At 39.9% G+C, this 13885-nt stretch overlaps 1 protein-coding gene across 2 annotated transcripts in view; it reads right to left on the minus strand.

The window, feature by feature from the left end:
• The window catches only part of MRTFB (myocardin related transcription factor B), a 209789-nt gene that overhangs the window by 14511 nt on the left and 181393 nt on the right, over positions 1-13885 (minus strand). For both annotated transcript variants that reach the window (XM_068967980.1, XM_068967981.1), the window contains 2 exons: positions 6822-6956; positions 4649-4896 (listed from right to left, as the gene is read on the minus strand). In XM_068967980.1, the coding sequence (XP_068824081.1) occupies positions 4649-4896; positions 6822-6956 (383 nt within the window). The remainder of the gene's footprint in view (positions 1-4648; positions 4897-6821; positions 6957-13885) is intronic.

Here is a 13885-nt window from a genome sequence, read left to right on the forward strand (position 1 = left end):
ATACTACCAGACAGCAACATTTATTACAGAGCCAGTTATGAAGATGATGCTGATGCAAGGACAAGACAACAAACGGGAGATCAGAAAATCCAGAAACAGACGCCGCATACAGGGACAAAGGTGACATGGCGTTGTAGTGGGAAAGGGTGGTCCTTCCATCAGTGGTAATGGGCCAAACGGGACAGTCAGTCACATGAGAAGAACAGGGCTCTTGATCAACCCCTAGCCTCACAGCATCCCCAAACCTAAATGTGAACTGGAAAACAAACTTTGAGAAGAAAACTTAGGATAGTATCTTCATAGCTTTTGATAAACAAAGATTTCTTAGGATACAAAAAGCACCTAGATATCTTTCAAAGGGTTAAAAATCAAGCCCCAGGAGATGTTTATAATAACATACTTCTGACAAATGCCTCATCTAGAACACACACAGAAGTCTTGCAAATTATTGACAGTAAGAAAAAGAAAAACCTAATGGGAAAATCGTGAACAAACATAGCACAAATGGTCAATAAAGATATGAACGAATGCTTAACCTCATCAGGTATGAGGAAAATGAAAACCACAGCAAAACAGCACTGCACACCCAGCAAAGCTGCCGCTGTAATATGTAAGACTGACACCACCAAGTACTTGGAACCACCACAACCCTCATACACAACTGGCAGAAGCAGAGTCAGTGCAACTGCTTTGGACCACGGTTTCACAGTATCTACTAAAGAAACACCATACCCATCCGATCCAACAACTCCATTTCTAGATCAACACCTGACAAAGACACACGTATGTGAACCAAGAGATGCAGGTCAGGAGATTTACTATGGCATTATTCATCAGAGCCCCAGCTGGAAGCAGCCAGCTGTCCCATCGAGAGGATGCTGGGTGGATGAACTATGAAGTAGACAACAGTAAGAATGAACTGCTGCTGTGTGCATGAATAAAGATATGACTCACAAACATGCTGAGCAGAACTAAGCCATGGATTCAATCCGGGAAGTCACTAAGCGGGGATGTGAGCCAATGACAATGGAGCTGACAGTGTTCCTCTTCTTGAGGTAAACACTGCACTTTGGCTTCGGTTTTCACTTATAATTTATGGACTTCTCTAACTTATACTACATTTTTAAAAGCTTATTTAAAAAGTGTTGGTGAATCTGTTGTACTTTTGTACTAATTCCCCTAAACTTTTCATGTTGAAGCCAGGTCCTTCCGATGCCTTCTGGCTGTGATACGCTTGGCAACAATGGCATTTTCTTTTCTGGCTGGTTGATAACTCATTAGAGAAAGGTGCATGTGGTCATTGACACTGTACAACCAATTCCATTGCAGCCTCAGGCTTAACTGTCAGTATAAGCTTTCGTACTGAAGCTTGGTACCAAAGAGACGTTGAATTCCGTGTCCTGAAACAGGAATCTGTGGTGACGGTGCCTCTGGGGTGAGGTCCACGGCTGGATGAACTTTCTCAAGTGGGTTTTAAGAAGCCTGTGTTTGAAGCCAGTGCTGGCCTTGTCAACAGCTAACTCTTGACTTGCATGTGAGGTTTTTTAAACCTGCCTGAATTATGATGAAATTAAGTACCTGAAGTATTTGAAATGAACTATTTTGAAGTTTGGATGAAATGACAAATATTTAAAAATATATCACTATTCTTTCAAAGAGTCAACTTTTAAAAACCATATTTTCGAGTTATGAAATCATTTAAATCACTGTTTCTCAGCCTTATGTTCATTACTGTTCCCAAGAAAAGCTCTTTAGATAACTTTTCTAATCACTCTCTCTGAAATTTTAATACCATAGATGTACTACATTCTCGTTCATGTACATAGGTCTGTGCTTTATTACATAAAAACTGTAAAACTGCCTCCAACTTTTGCTCCTTCGTGAATGATGTCTTCTCCTTGAGAATGCATAATTTAAATTTTTAAAAATTAATTTATCTTTGGCTGTGCTGGGTCTTCACTGATGCACGTGTGCTTCCTTTAGTTGAAAGTGGGGGCTACTTTCTAGTTGCAGAGTGGGGGCTTCTCCCTGAGGTAGCTTTTCTTGTTGCAGAGCACAAGCTCTAAAGCAAGTGGGCTCAGTAGTTGTGGCGCACAGGCTAGTTGCCCCACGGCATGTGACATCGCAATTCCCAGACAGGGATCGAACCTGCGTCCCCTGCACTGGCAGGTGGATTCTTAACCACTGGACCACTGGGGAAGTCCCCATGGTTTAATTATTTTATTCATGCTGAGATTCTATAATACTCATTAATATGATTAACAGTATAGTGTTTAATTCAATTTTTAAAATAACAAAAATAAATTGTGTTTTTTTCCCCAAATCAAGAGGGGGAAAAGAGAGAGGAGAGGGGTGGATACCTGATGAATGTAATGTCTGGATCCTGAGGTCCAGACACCTGCTGGGACCCTTCCCTTCTGTCATTAAGTGGCCACGTGGGAACTAAAGCCCCATGTCTCCAGGCTCCTGCTCCTCCCAAGATACCGAAGGGCTTTGTTATCAGTAAAGTTCCACCACTGTGGGCCCTACACAACTCCCACATTTGGTTTCTTATATTGAATTTTGGTAAAAGGAAACAATGTGTTTGAAAACAACATCTCCATTCTTAGGATCTGGAGATTACACAAAGCTGGTGTTCCATTTCCGCCCGTGAAATAAACACAGAAATGACAGCTCCTTCCTCCTGAGTTCTTGGGTCTTTCTGGATGACGCTTTCTTGGGGCAGGTGGCTTGGTGACTTCAGTGGCAGGAGTGTTTGAGGAGGGGGGAACTAAAGCCTTCATGGAAAGACAAAGAACTTTTGCGTTTGGGTGCCCCCCAACCCCCACCAGACGTTTTCTTCCCATCTGCAAAGCTGGCCCCACACAATTTCTTACATTACAGAAAGGATTATTTCATGGCTAGACACCCCCTTTTGCTGGCTCCTCAGTTACCAGTTTCCTCATCAGGGCTCAGGGGCAGTCCTGTCGGCCCCTGTGAGAGTCGCTGTGAGGAGGGTGCTCCTGAGCACGCGGCCGGGGCACCGAGAGCACCCCTGCTGTCCTCCTCCCTCATGGGGTCCTGCGGCGGCGGGGCGGGGGCCGCCTCCCCGGGCCTGGATGAAGCTGTAAAGCAGCAGTGCTTTTTATCTTTGATGCTCGTCCAGTTCTCTGGCCTTCCCTGGGTCCCTTCCAATGTCAACAGCTCTCTCGGGCCTGCCTCCTCTTAAAATAAAAACATGCTACAAACACTCTTTTCTTCCCTCATCTCTGTTGCCCTGATGTTTCAGATTTAAGCACTTCACAGGAAGGTCTGAATGACTAATAGGTCTAATCTTCCTCAAGATATTTGGGTCTTCAAAGAAAAAAGTGAATTGATAATTCTTAGCATATGAGGAGATTATTTCTTACAGAGAAGCTTTTTAGCAAGCCTTAATCCTTTTCTACTCCTAGAAATTACAGGCTCTCCATGGAGGAAGGCTTAGCCTACGTGTAGAAAACATAGGCTTCTATAGATCACGTGATCATAAATTGAGTGGTTGGATCAAAGTATAATTTTTTCCTTGTCATGAGATTTTGGATCTTCTTTTAGAATTTCTTTTCTCGAGTTGACTGTAAATAATTCCTTTTTTCTGAAAAGTGAATGAAATGAAGGACAGAGACTTTGTATTTTTATCTGTTTTCCAGAACAGTGTTCTGAAGATATGTAACTGTGATTTCCTCTAGTACATAATCAAAATTAGCTGTGGGTGTCCTGCTGTGAGAATTCAGTTTCAGGAATCATCAGAACTCACTCCCTCTGTCCTTCCTGCTTGAGCTCAAACTCTGGACACATGTTCCTTTTTCATAGTTGTTGGTCATTGAGACCTTTTATCATCTTTTGGGACTCCTGCCACCTGTTCCTGCCTTCCCATTCTCAGTGTCCCTTCTGATTCTTGTATCTGGTTTATTGCCAAGCTTCTAACTGGCTTTCCTACTTCCAGACTCCCCTCCAACACTGGCGTCAGACTTTTCCTTCTTGCATTTTGATTTTGTCACCATGGTCCTCTGAAACATCCACCATATCAAGATTAAAGTCTTCCCAACTTCACGTTTCTCTAGACATTGGCTCTACTCAAATCTGTCTTCTGCTTTAAAAATTAGTCATATTCTTTACTCAGGCCATTTTTCTCACCATGCAATATAAACAGGCATTGTTTGCTCTAACTTCCTCTGTATTTGTACTCAGATCATTCCTCTTGGTTTGGAAGGGTCCTTCCCAAGTTTCAGGCCCTTCCCCTCCTGCCTTTTCCATAAAACTTTCCTCGGCCGCTCCAGCATTTATGCTCAACTGTCTCTTTTTTTAAATTTAAAGTGCTTATAGCAGGTTTACACTTCTTTTGCTTTTCTCATAGCATCTAATATTATTCAAGTAAATAAACAGGCAAATCTTCCCTGGATGAGTAACTGTGAAAAGTTGTTTCTAACTTGAAAAGTTCAGAACCTGTTACGGAGGACAAAAAGTGAACTGGAATGCAGACTTTTCTCACTGTGTGGACTTCTGACACTATGAGCTTTGATGACAAGAGAATGAAAACAATCGCTGAGCACAAATAAATCATAGCACTCCACCTTCAGACACTAAGGGTTGCTCATAAAAACCACAGTAAACCCAGTTTACGAAGCCGTACTTGAGTGGCGCAGGCAGGATGGTCTGGTAGTTGTAGTGCTGCTGCTGCTGGCTCAGGATCTGCAGCTGCAGGAAGAGCTGCTGCTGCTGGAGCAGCCGGGCGTAGTTGGAGTCCATCTGCGGCTCATTCCTCTCCCCCTTCTGATCTGGTGGAATGTACTGGTGGTACTTCAGCTTCTTCACCCGGGGCTTGGGGTCTTTGCACTTTTTGCTACGGTGTTTGTCATTTGGATTCTTGGGATGGCTTTGCTAATTTCGAGAAAAAGACAGAACATTTTAAGACAAAGCAGTCTATTCTACTGTGTGCATATCTGATTTGAAAAGAAAAAGTAACGCACCTTGAAAATTGGGATCGCCTCTCTGGAAAGCAATACACTAAACACATTTCAGGAGCTGTGAGAACGTTTGTGTGCTCCCTGTGACCAAAAATCTTGCTCCTAAGAACTTACTACTTCTGCTGCATTATTCCCTTAGACTAAGGGCAAGATGCTCAGTTCAGCATCATCTAAGCAAGTTCAACAAACATTTACTTTGGGTCCTATGTAGACACTGCCGAGTGCTTACATATTACTATCTCCTTGTGAGAAAATAGGCTTCACGCTAAACATACAATAGGGAAATGAGTAAGTGTATTTCACTTAATCACAAATAACTTAAATCTTTTATATTCTGCAAATATTTTACGATCATTAAAATCTATGGTGAACATATAAAAGCAGAAAAATGCTTCTAATTGAGAATAAAGCAGAATATTAAGCTATGAATTTCTATGGAAAATACACACAAAAAATGCTGAGTGATGTGAATATGAATTTAAAACCTTTTTTCTAAAATATTACATTTTTATTTTGAAAAATGGGGTGTGAGACCCTGTCTTATGGTTAAGAATCAGATGTCTCTTCTGGGTTTTCATCTCCTTCATTTATAAGTTATCAGATCAGTTTCTACTTTTTAATGTTCATATTGTAAGATAAATTCATCTTTTAAAAAAATGGTCCACAACAACACAAAACAGCAAGGTACAGGAAACTGTTTCTAAGATGCTTTAGGTATAAAGACACTATGGGAATTGTGGGACAAGGATGGAAGAGCTGATTTTACTGGCACAGTTGCACAGACACTCTCTGGAATTTGTGGCTCCAATACTAAGTGATGGAATAGGGTGAAATCTACTGATCTGTGCCCTGAAGGCACGGACACCTGGCCACACTGATGAACCAGCCTGGAGTAGCAACAGCCTTCTCTCCAGGAAGGTAGTGAAGGACAAACACAGGTGCTGGGGACAGAGGGGAGTGAGGAACACGCCCAGGCTAACTACCTCCAAGGAGGAGCACTGCGGCTAAGTAAGAAGGAAGGACAAAGGCCAGACAGGGATTCAGAGACAGGGTCCTGACTTTGTTATAGCCTCCTTTCTTTGGGCCTTGGTATCCTCACCTGAAAGGTGCTGAGAGGCTTAGCTAGCTCTCTGAGGTCCTTTTTTAGTTCTAAAAGTTTGGGATCTGTGTTCTGCTTGTTTTGGCAAAAGCCACATCTGAAATGATTAAACTATTCCTCAGGTTATAAGTCCTCCTCCTTTATCTAGCAGTTCTAAATCCACATTAAAAAACTATTTTGACCAAGTAAAATGCAAGGAACAGTGCCATAAATCCGCAGCTTCTCTGAAGAACAAACTGAGCTGTATCAGGCCAAATCTACTAAACAAACAAAAAAACCAACGTATTTTCTTCTTGAAAACCTTTAACCTGTCACATACTCTATCTCCAATACTGCTGAATTTGACTTTGTGTATAAAAGTTCGAAATCACATTACCATTATAGACATTTGTGTGTGAGATTCATGAATCCCAAGTGCTAAAGTCTCTCTCTCTCTTTCTTCCCCATGAGTTACTGGCCTGGGTGGAAGCTGAACTGGGAACTGTTGATGAAATGATTTCTAAACTCTTTCTGCGCTGCTGCAGTCGTTTTATACAGACTGAATTTTGTGCTGTTCTTCTGTGACCATCAAACGAGAGGTCATTTGTTGAACGTGGTGGTTTCAGTTATGACGGCTGGGGTAAGCAAGTCCTTCTGAGGTTTTGTTTTCAAGGCTTGACTAAAAGGCAGGCTGTGCTCAGGGCTAGAGACCAAAGTTGAAGGTAAAGTCACTGAGGGTTGCATGCATGTAGGGTACCTACCTTCACCAGTGCTGGCCCGGGCTTTGCTGAAGACGTGGTGCTTGGGGGGAGGACGGGTGCTGTGGACCGTGGTGGGGGCTGATCTGCAGTAGGAGTTTTCAAGAATTCAGGAACTGCTGGGGACACTGGAGTAAACTGGTGGAAAAGGCAGAAAGGAGACAAGTCTGTGAAATCATTAACAGTGAAAACAGAAAATCTAGAAAAGAAACAGAAGAAAAATATGGTATTATGTCTGAGACCTAGACGGTGGAATAACTTGCTTTACACCCACTGAGCCAACGATTTAGTCTTTGCCCTGACGGCAACGAAAAGCTAAAGCTAAATAAGGCTGGATTCACAAAACTCTAGCGTTTTCTCAGAACTATGGTCAGAACCGCCCTTTTTTGGCAGAAAGAAAGTCCAAGACTCATAAAAATGATCAAAACAGGACACAGTACTCAAAAGGCTTTTTTGCCCTATAGATCACACTCATCTGGGCTAATTCAGACTGGCCCATGACTCCCCTCGATCTCACCCCAGGTCCACTGTCAGGCAGCCTCTGGTAAGAAAGCTTCCGCTTCCGGTAGGTCAGATCCATGCACGTGTCCATAAAGGTGCTCCACAGCTTCTGTTCCCATTTCCAAACCTGATTAGTGCTCTTGTTAACCACCGCCCCGCAGTTCTTGCAACAGAAGAAAGTCTGAAGAATATATTCTAATAGGACTGACCTGTGCATTGACAGTCCCCTCACACTTAGAACAAGAAGTGAATTTGTTGACTAGGCCAAATTCAGCAATTACTGAATCTCAATTTGGGGTCATATATTAATAAAGGAAGCATCAACAGCCCCCCAAAACTATTCCCACTAGCAATCTTCTGTAAGTACAGTGTAAGTATTCATTCACTGGAAAGAGAGAGTACTGTTATAATAAATCAGTTAAATGTTGCATATTGATTACTACTTGGACCTTGCCTTATCTTAAGAGAAAAATGTCTTTATCATTTCTATTTCCCCAAACAACTCTCAAATTCATTACAATAATCAAAATCAGTTCTCTTGTTGAAGTATTTGGGTTTAAAAATAGCAAACTGTATTTTCCCTCCTTAAAATAAATGACCTGAAAACTCAGAGGGCTATTAGCTGCAAGAAATATGAAGTTTCACACATACTGTCTCATCTGGTCTGAAGTTGCTCAGTCATGTCTGACTCTTTGCAGTCCCATGGACTGTGTAGCCCGCTAGGCTCTTCTGTCCATGGAATTCTCTAGACAGCAATACTAGAGTGGGTTGCCGTTCCCTTCTTCAGGGGATCTTCCCAACCCAGGGATCACACCCAAGTCTCCTGCGTCTTCTGCACTGCAGGCAGATTCTTTACTGTCTGGTACATACTAGTTACTCAATATTATTTGTTTAATGGGTGAATGGAAATTCCTGGTGGCGTTACCCATGCTGGGTCACTCCAGGCCCGATGAGCCTGGGAGATGTGGGTGGGTGCAGTCAGGTGTCCATGCCCATGTTACTTCTCTCCCTGAACTGTGTTTTCACTCTGTCATTGATTTATGTTTTTAAGTAACTATTAGTTAACAGTAAATGTTGATGATACAAAAGACTTGACTTTTTAAAGGGGGCCACACTCAATTTCATTTTCAAACAGAAATGAAGGGACCCCTCCATGAGTCTTGACACCTATGTTCCAGGGTGACTTCTGTCCCCAAAGAGCCCTGAGACGGCTGGCTCCTCAGTGAACCTCTGACGTGCAGTGAATGATGATGACCTGCTGATCCCTGCTTTAAAGGGTGTGGCTTTATGTCACCTATTTCTCTGTCACGTACTTTTTTGTTATTTTGGAAACATGAATACTTATCTGTGGGTCAGTTTTCACATAGGGGAAGAACATTTTTTGGGTATTAAATAATTGGCATATGAAGCAGAACCAGATATTTGAATTTTGAAATATATATATATTTCCTTGCAGATAAATTGTACTAACCTAGCAAGCTATTTTACCAGTCTAGCCCCTATTGACTGATATGATAGTAATGATTTATTAGAGAGCAGTCTTAATAAATGTGGTATCAACTGTAATATTAATGAAAATGTATGGCCTCTATTTCTAGACCTTGTCTGATTGACTTCCGCCTTAATGCTCCCATCTTTTGGCTTTTTTGGCATTTTAGTTTGATTCTGCTATCTAGAAAACCACAGACTCCCTCCTGCATAACTCAACTGAGATAAACTGATTGTTAATTTTACCTAATGGGAAGATAAATTCTGGTTAAAAATGGAGAAATATCTAAATGCTTCTTTACACATTGCTGGTCTTTTTTATGTGCCTTAGGAAGGAAACCTCCACCCCCCCCTACTCTTCCATCATATATCTAGATGTTGAAATTCCAGTGGCTAGAATTACCCCAAAAGTCTCAATATTATTATTTTTGAAATGAAAGTGTTCCAAAAAGGACTAAAACAATATCCAAGGCATAGAGGATGCCACACTTATTTTGTTCCACAGTAAATTGAGCAATATGTTAAAATCTTAATGCTTCATCGACATCAAGATCTAAATTCACCTTATAGACTATTAAAAATTTAATCTCAAAATGATTGAGAATCTTTTCTCCAAAAAAAAAGTTGCAAACTTTGCTTTGTTTTACTGGATCTGATACATTGTTCTTTTAACAACTTCTGGTCTCATGACAATGCTGGTCATTTTGACATGAAATATCAGGAAAACATTTATTTTTTAATGATGGATTTTTACACTTTACATAAAACTGAAAAGAAAGCACTTCAAATATTAAAGACTAGAGAAAGAAATGGCAACCCACTCCAGTATTCTTGCCTGGAAAATCCCATGGACGGAGAAGCCTGGTGGGCTACAGTCCATGGGGTCGCAAAGAGTTGGACACGACTGAGCGATTTCACTTTCTTTCTCATATTAGAAATCACTATAGAAAAGTTTGCTACAAAAGAAAAAAGTAAGTTCAGAGCAAGTGTTTAAGCTGATTAGAGTCTTATAATGTTTCAGGTATCTGCAGGTATCTGCACTGGCTCATTCTGAAAAGACGATACACTTGCCAAAGACCAATCCTTCATCTCTGTTGAGTTCCTTTTTCATTAGAATTTCCTTATATAATCTCGAGGGATAGAAACTAGATATTTAAAAATAAAAGCATTTTGTACTGTAGACTTTAAATCTACAATAAATGTGTTTTCAACTTAGGATGTAGCAGAGATCTTAAGATGGCAATATGCAAATAAGAGATTCAAGATGCAATTATTCTTTAAATATTTCCATATTCCAAGCCTCAGATAAAATGAGTCGAATACAAATAAAAAATAAATGCTTTGTATATTTACCAGATGGATAGTTTATGTAAAATTCCAGCTTTGTTAAGACAGATCACCTAACAGTGACCCCTTGTTTCTGTATTACATAGCTGTAAGTTTAAGCATGTCATTTATAGAAAAAATAGCTCAACATTAAAGTCCACTGGCATGGTAGCTAGAGGACGTTCGGCTGGTGCTTGAACACCTGATGGTAGTGAGGACTGACATGCGTCACTCCTTTAAAAAAATCTATTATTTTTAAAAATGATGGTAAAATACATGTAAGATAAAATTTACCAATTAAACCATTTTAAAGTATATAACTGTATGTCATTAAATACATCCACATTGTTCTGCAACCATCACTACTATTCATTTTCAGAACTTTTTCATCATCCCTAACTGAAACTCTGTGCTCATTAAACAACAATATTCTATTCTCCCCTCTCCCGAGCAACCACCATCTACTTTCTATATGTATAAATTTAACTACATTTAGAGTGGAATCACACATCTCTTTTCGTGGATGGCTTATTTCACTTAGTATAGTGTCCTCAAGGTTAATCAATTTTGTAGCTTGTGTCAGAATTTCCTTCTTCTTTTTTAAAAATTTATTTATTTAATTGGAGGCTAATTACTTTACAATTTTGTAGTGGTTCTTGCCATACATTGACATGAATCAGCCATGGAGAATTTCCTTCTTTTTAAGGCTAATACTCCACTGTATGTACACCACATTTTGTTTATCCATTCATTTGTTGATGGACACATGGGTTACTTTTAATGCTGCTAGGAGCATGGGTGTACAAACTGATGTTCAAATCACTGCTTTAGTTCTTTTGGCAATATACCCATAAATGAAATTGCTGATAAGCTAATTCTATGTTTAACTTTTTGAGGAACTGCCATACCATTTTCTATACCAGTTTGCACCATTTATTTCACAATTCCACCAACAGTGAACAAGGGTTCTAATTTTTCCACATCCTTGCTGACAACCTGTTAATTTTTGTTCATTTTGATATTTGCTATTCTAATGGTATGAGGTGATATCTCATTGTGGTTTTGATTTGCATCTCTAGTGATCAGTGTTGTTGAATATCATTTCATTTGTTTGTTGGTCTTTATATATCCTCTTGGAAGAAATGTTTATGCCACGTCCTTTGCCCATTTAAAAATCAGTTTTTTTTTTCCTGTTATTTGTGAGAGTTCTTTATATATTCTGAATATTAGCCCCTTACTGGATACCTGATTTGCAGATTTTTTTTTTCTCTCATGCTGTGGGTTGCTTTTCACTTGTTAATAGTGTGCTTTGATGCAGGTTTTAATTTTGATGAAGCCTAATTATCTATTTTTTCTTTTGTTGCCTGGTGTCATATCTAAGAAATCATTGCCAAATTCAGTGTCATGAGGCTTTCCCCTATTTCCGCCCCCTCCTCAGAGATTTTAACAGTTCTAGCTCTTATGTTCAGGTCTTTGATCATTTTGAGTTAATCTTCATATATGGTGTTAGGTAAGGATCCAACTTCATTCTTTTGCATGTGGATATCCAGTTTTCTTAGCACTGTTTGTTGAAAAGACTGTCCTGTTTCCTTGAGACTGGGTGACCTTGACACTTCATCTTAAAATCATTTGACCATATGTGAAGACTTATTTCTGGGTTTTCGATTCTGTTCCATTGCTTGGTCTATGTGTCTCTCTATGCCTAAACCACACTGTTCTGTGATTGAGATTTTGATAGGAATTGTACTGAATCCATAGATTGCTTTTTGGTAGTATTGACATCAGCACAATGTTAAATTTTCTAATCCATGAGCGTGTCTTTACACTTGTGTGTTTGGTTGACTTTTTGCAGTGATTCTTTTCTCATTTCCTATAGATATACATCCTATAGATATTTCTTTTGTTGTTACCATGTGAATTACACATAACATCCTAAAGCTATGACATCTAACTTATATTGATACCAATTTCAGTTATATACAAGAACTACTTTTATAGCCATACCTCCCCACTTTATATTATTACTGTCACAAATTACATCATTATATATTATGCAGTTATTAACAGATTTATAATTTTTTGTGCATCTGTTGCTTAAATTGCTTAAATCCCATAGAAAATAAAAAGTGGAGTTATATACAGAAATTATAATAATACCATTCCTTATATTTGTCCATGTATTTACTTTTTACCAGAGAACTTAGTGTTTCTGAATGGCTTTGAGTTAACTGTCTCGCATCTGTTCATTTCAACTTAAGGACTCTCTAGCATTTCTTATAGGGCAAGTCTAATGATAATGAACTCCTTTGATATTTGTCTTGCTTTGTTGTTTTAATTCCTTACTCAGTTATGAAGGACAGTTTGGCTGATATAGAGTTCTTGGTTGACAAATTTTGTTTCAGCACTTAAATATATCATCCAAATATGTCTTCTGGCCTGCAGTCTTCTTCTGAGAAATCCACTTATATTTTTATTGGGGAATTTCCTCTTCTATGTGATAAGTGATTCTTCTTGCTGCTTTTAAGATTCTGCCTTTGACTTTTGATAGTTTGATTATATAATGTGTCTCAGTATGAATCTCTTTGGGTTTATTCTCTTTGGAGTTCATTGAGCTTCTTGGGTTCATATGTCCATTTCTTGCCTCAAATTTGCAGTTGTGGGCCACCATTCTTAAATTAATTTCTCTGCCCCTTTTCTCTCTTCTCTTCTGGAACTCCCATAATGCCCCAACTGATTAGCTTGATGGTATCTCACATGTCCCTTAGGCTCTGTTTACTTTTTTCATTCTCTTTATCCTTAGACTCCATAATTCCAAGTGATCTGTCTTCAAGTTTGCTGTCTGAGTCTGCTGTTGAACCCCTTTGATGAACTTTTCAGCTCCATGATTTTTTAAAACCAATTTTTGTTGATATTCTCATTTTGTTTATATATTGTTTCCCTGATTTCTTCCAGTTTATTGGTTGTGTTTTCCTTTAGCTTTTTGAGCATGTTTAAGACAGTTATTTAGTCTTTGTTTAGAAAGTCTGACATGTTTCTTCAGGGATAGTTTCTAGAGATTATTTTGTTGCTTTGAATGGGCTGTATTTCCCTGTTGCTTTGTATGCCTGTTTTTTTTTCTTTTGGTTGTATCTTTGGTTTAAAATTGGGCATGTGAGAAAACATCCACCTCTCCCAGTCTTCCCAGACTGTTGTTGAAGACCTTCACTAATTTTATGGGCCTTGCATGTCTTCATTTCCTAGAGTCTCATCATGACTTCTCTGGACATTAAGAGTTCTATTGTATTCCCTCGGTTGGGAAGATCCCCTGGAGAAGGAAATGGCAACTCACTCCAGTATTTTTGCCTGGGAAATTACAAGGACAGAGGAGCCTATTGTGTCCATGGGATCACAAAGAGTCTGGCAAGACTGAGCAGCTAACACTTTCACTGCACTCTCTGATTTGTGACCTGCCGCCTCCGGTGTCTGTGGGCCTGCGGTCCCTCTACGGTCTGATCTGTGACCTGCCGCCTCTGGTGTCTGTGGGCCTGCGGTCCCTCTACAGTTGTCACGTGACAGTGGCTCCTGCCAGCCTGAGATCCAGACTACAAACTCACCCAGTCTGGGTCAAACAAGTCAGAAACTGGTCCCTCAGCTAGCCCACAACAGGCGAGAACACTGCCAGCAAGTTCGGCTCTCCTCCTTCCATCCTGAGGGAGGGAACTGGGTATTGGGCCACTTCCTTTGTGCCATGCTAAGACTGGGAAAGGATGAGT

This window comes from Capricornis sumatraensis, chromosome 3, assembly GCF_032405125.1.
Source record: "Capricornis sumatraensis isolate serow.1 chromosome 3, serow.2, whole genome shotgun sequence".
Lineage (NCBI taxonomy): Eukaryota > Metazoa > Chordata > Mammalia > Artiodactyla > Bovidae > Capricornis > Capricornis sumatraensis.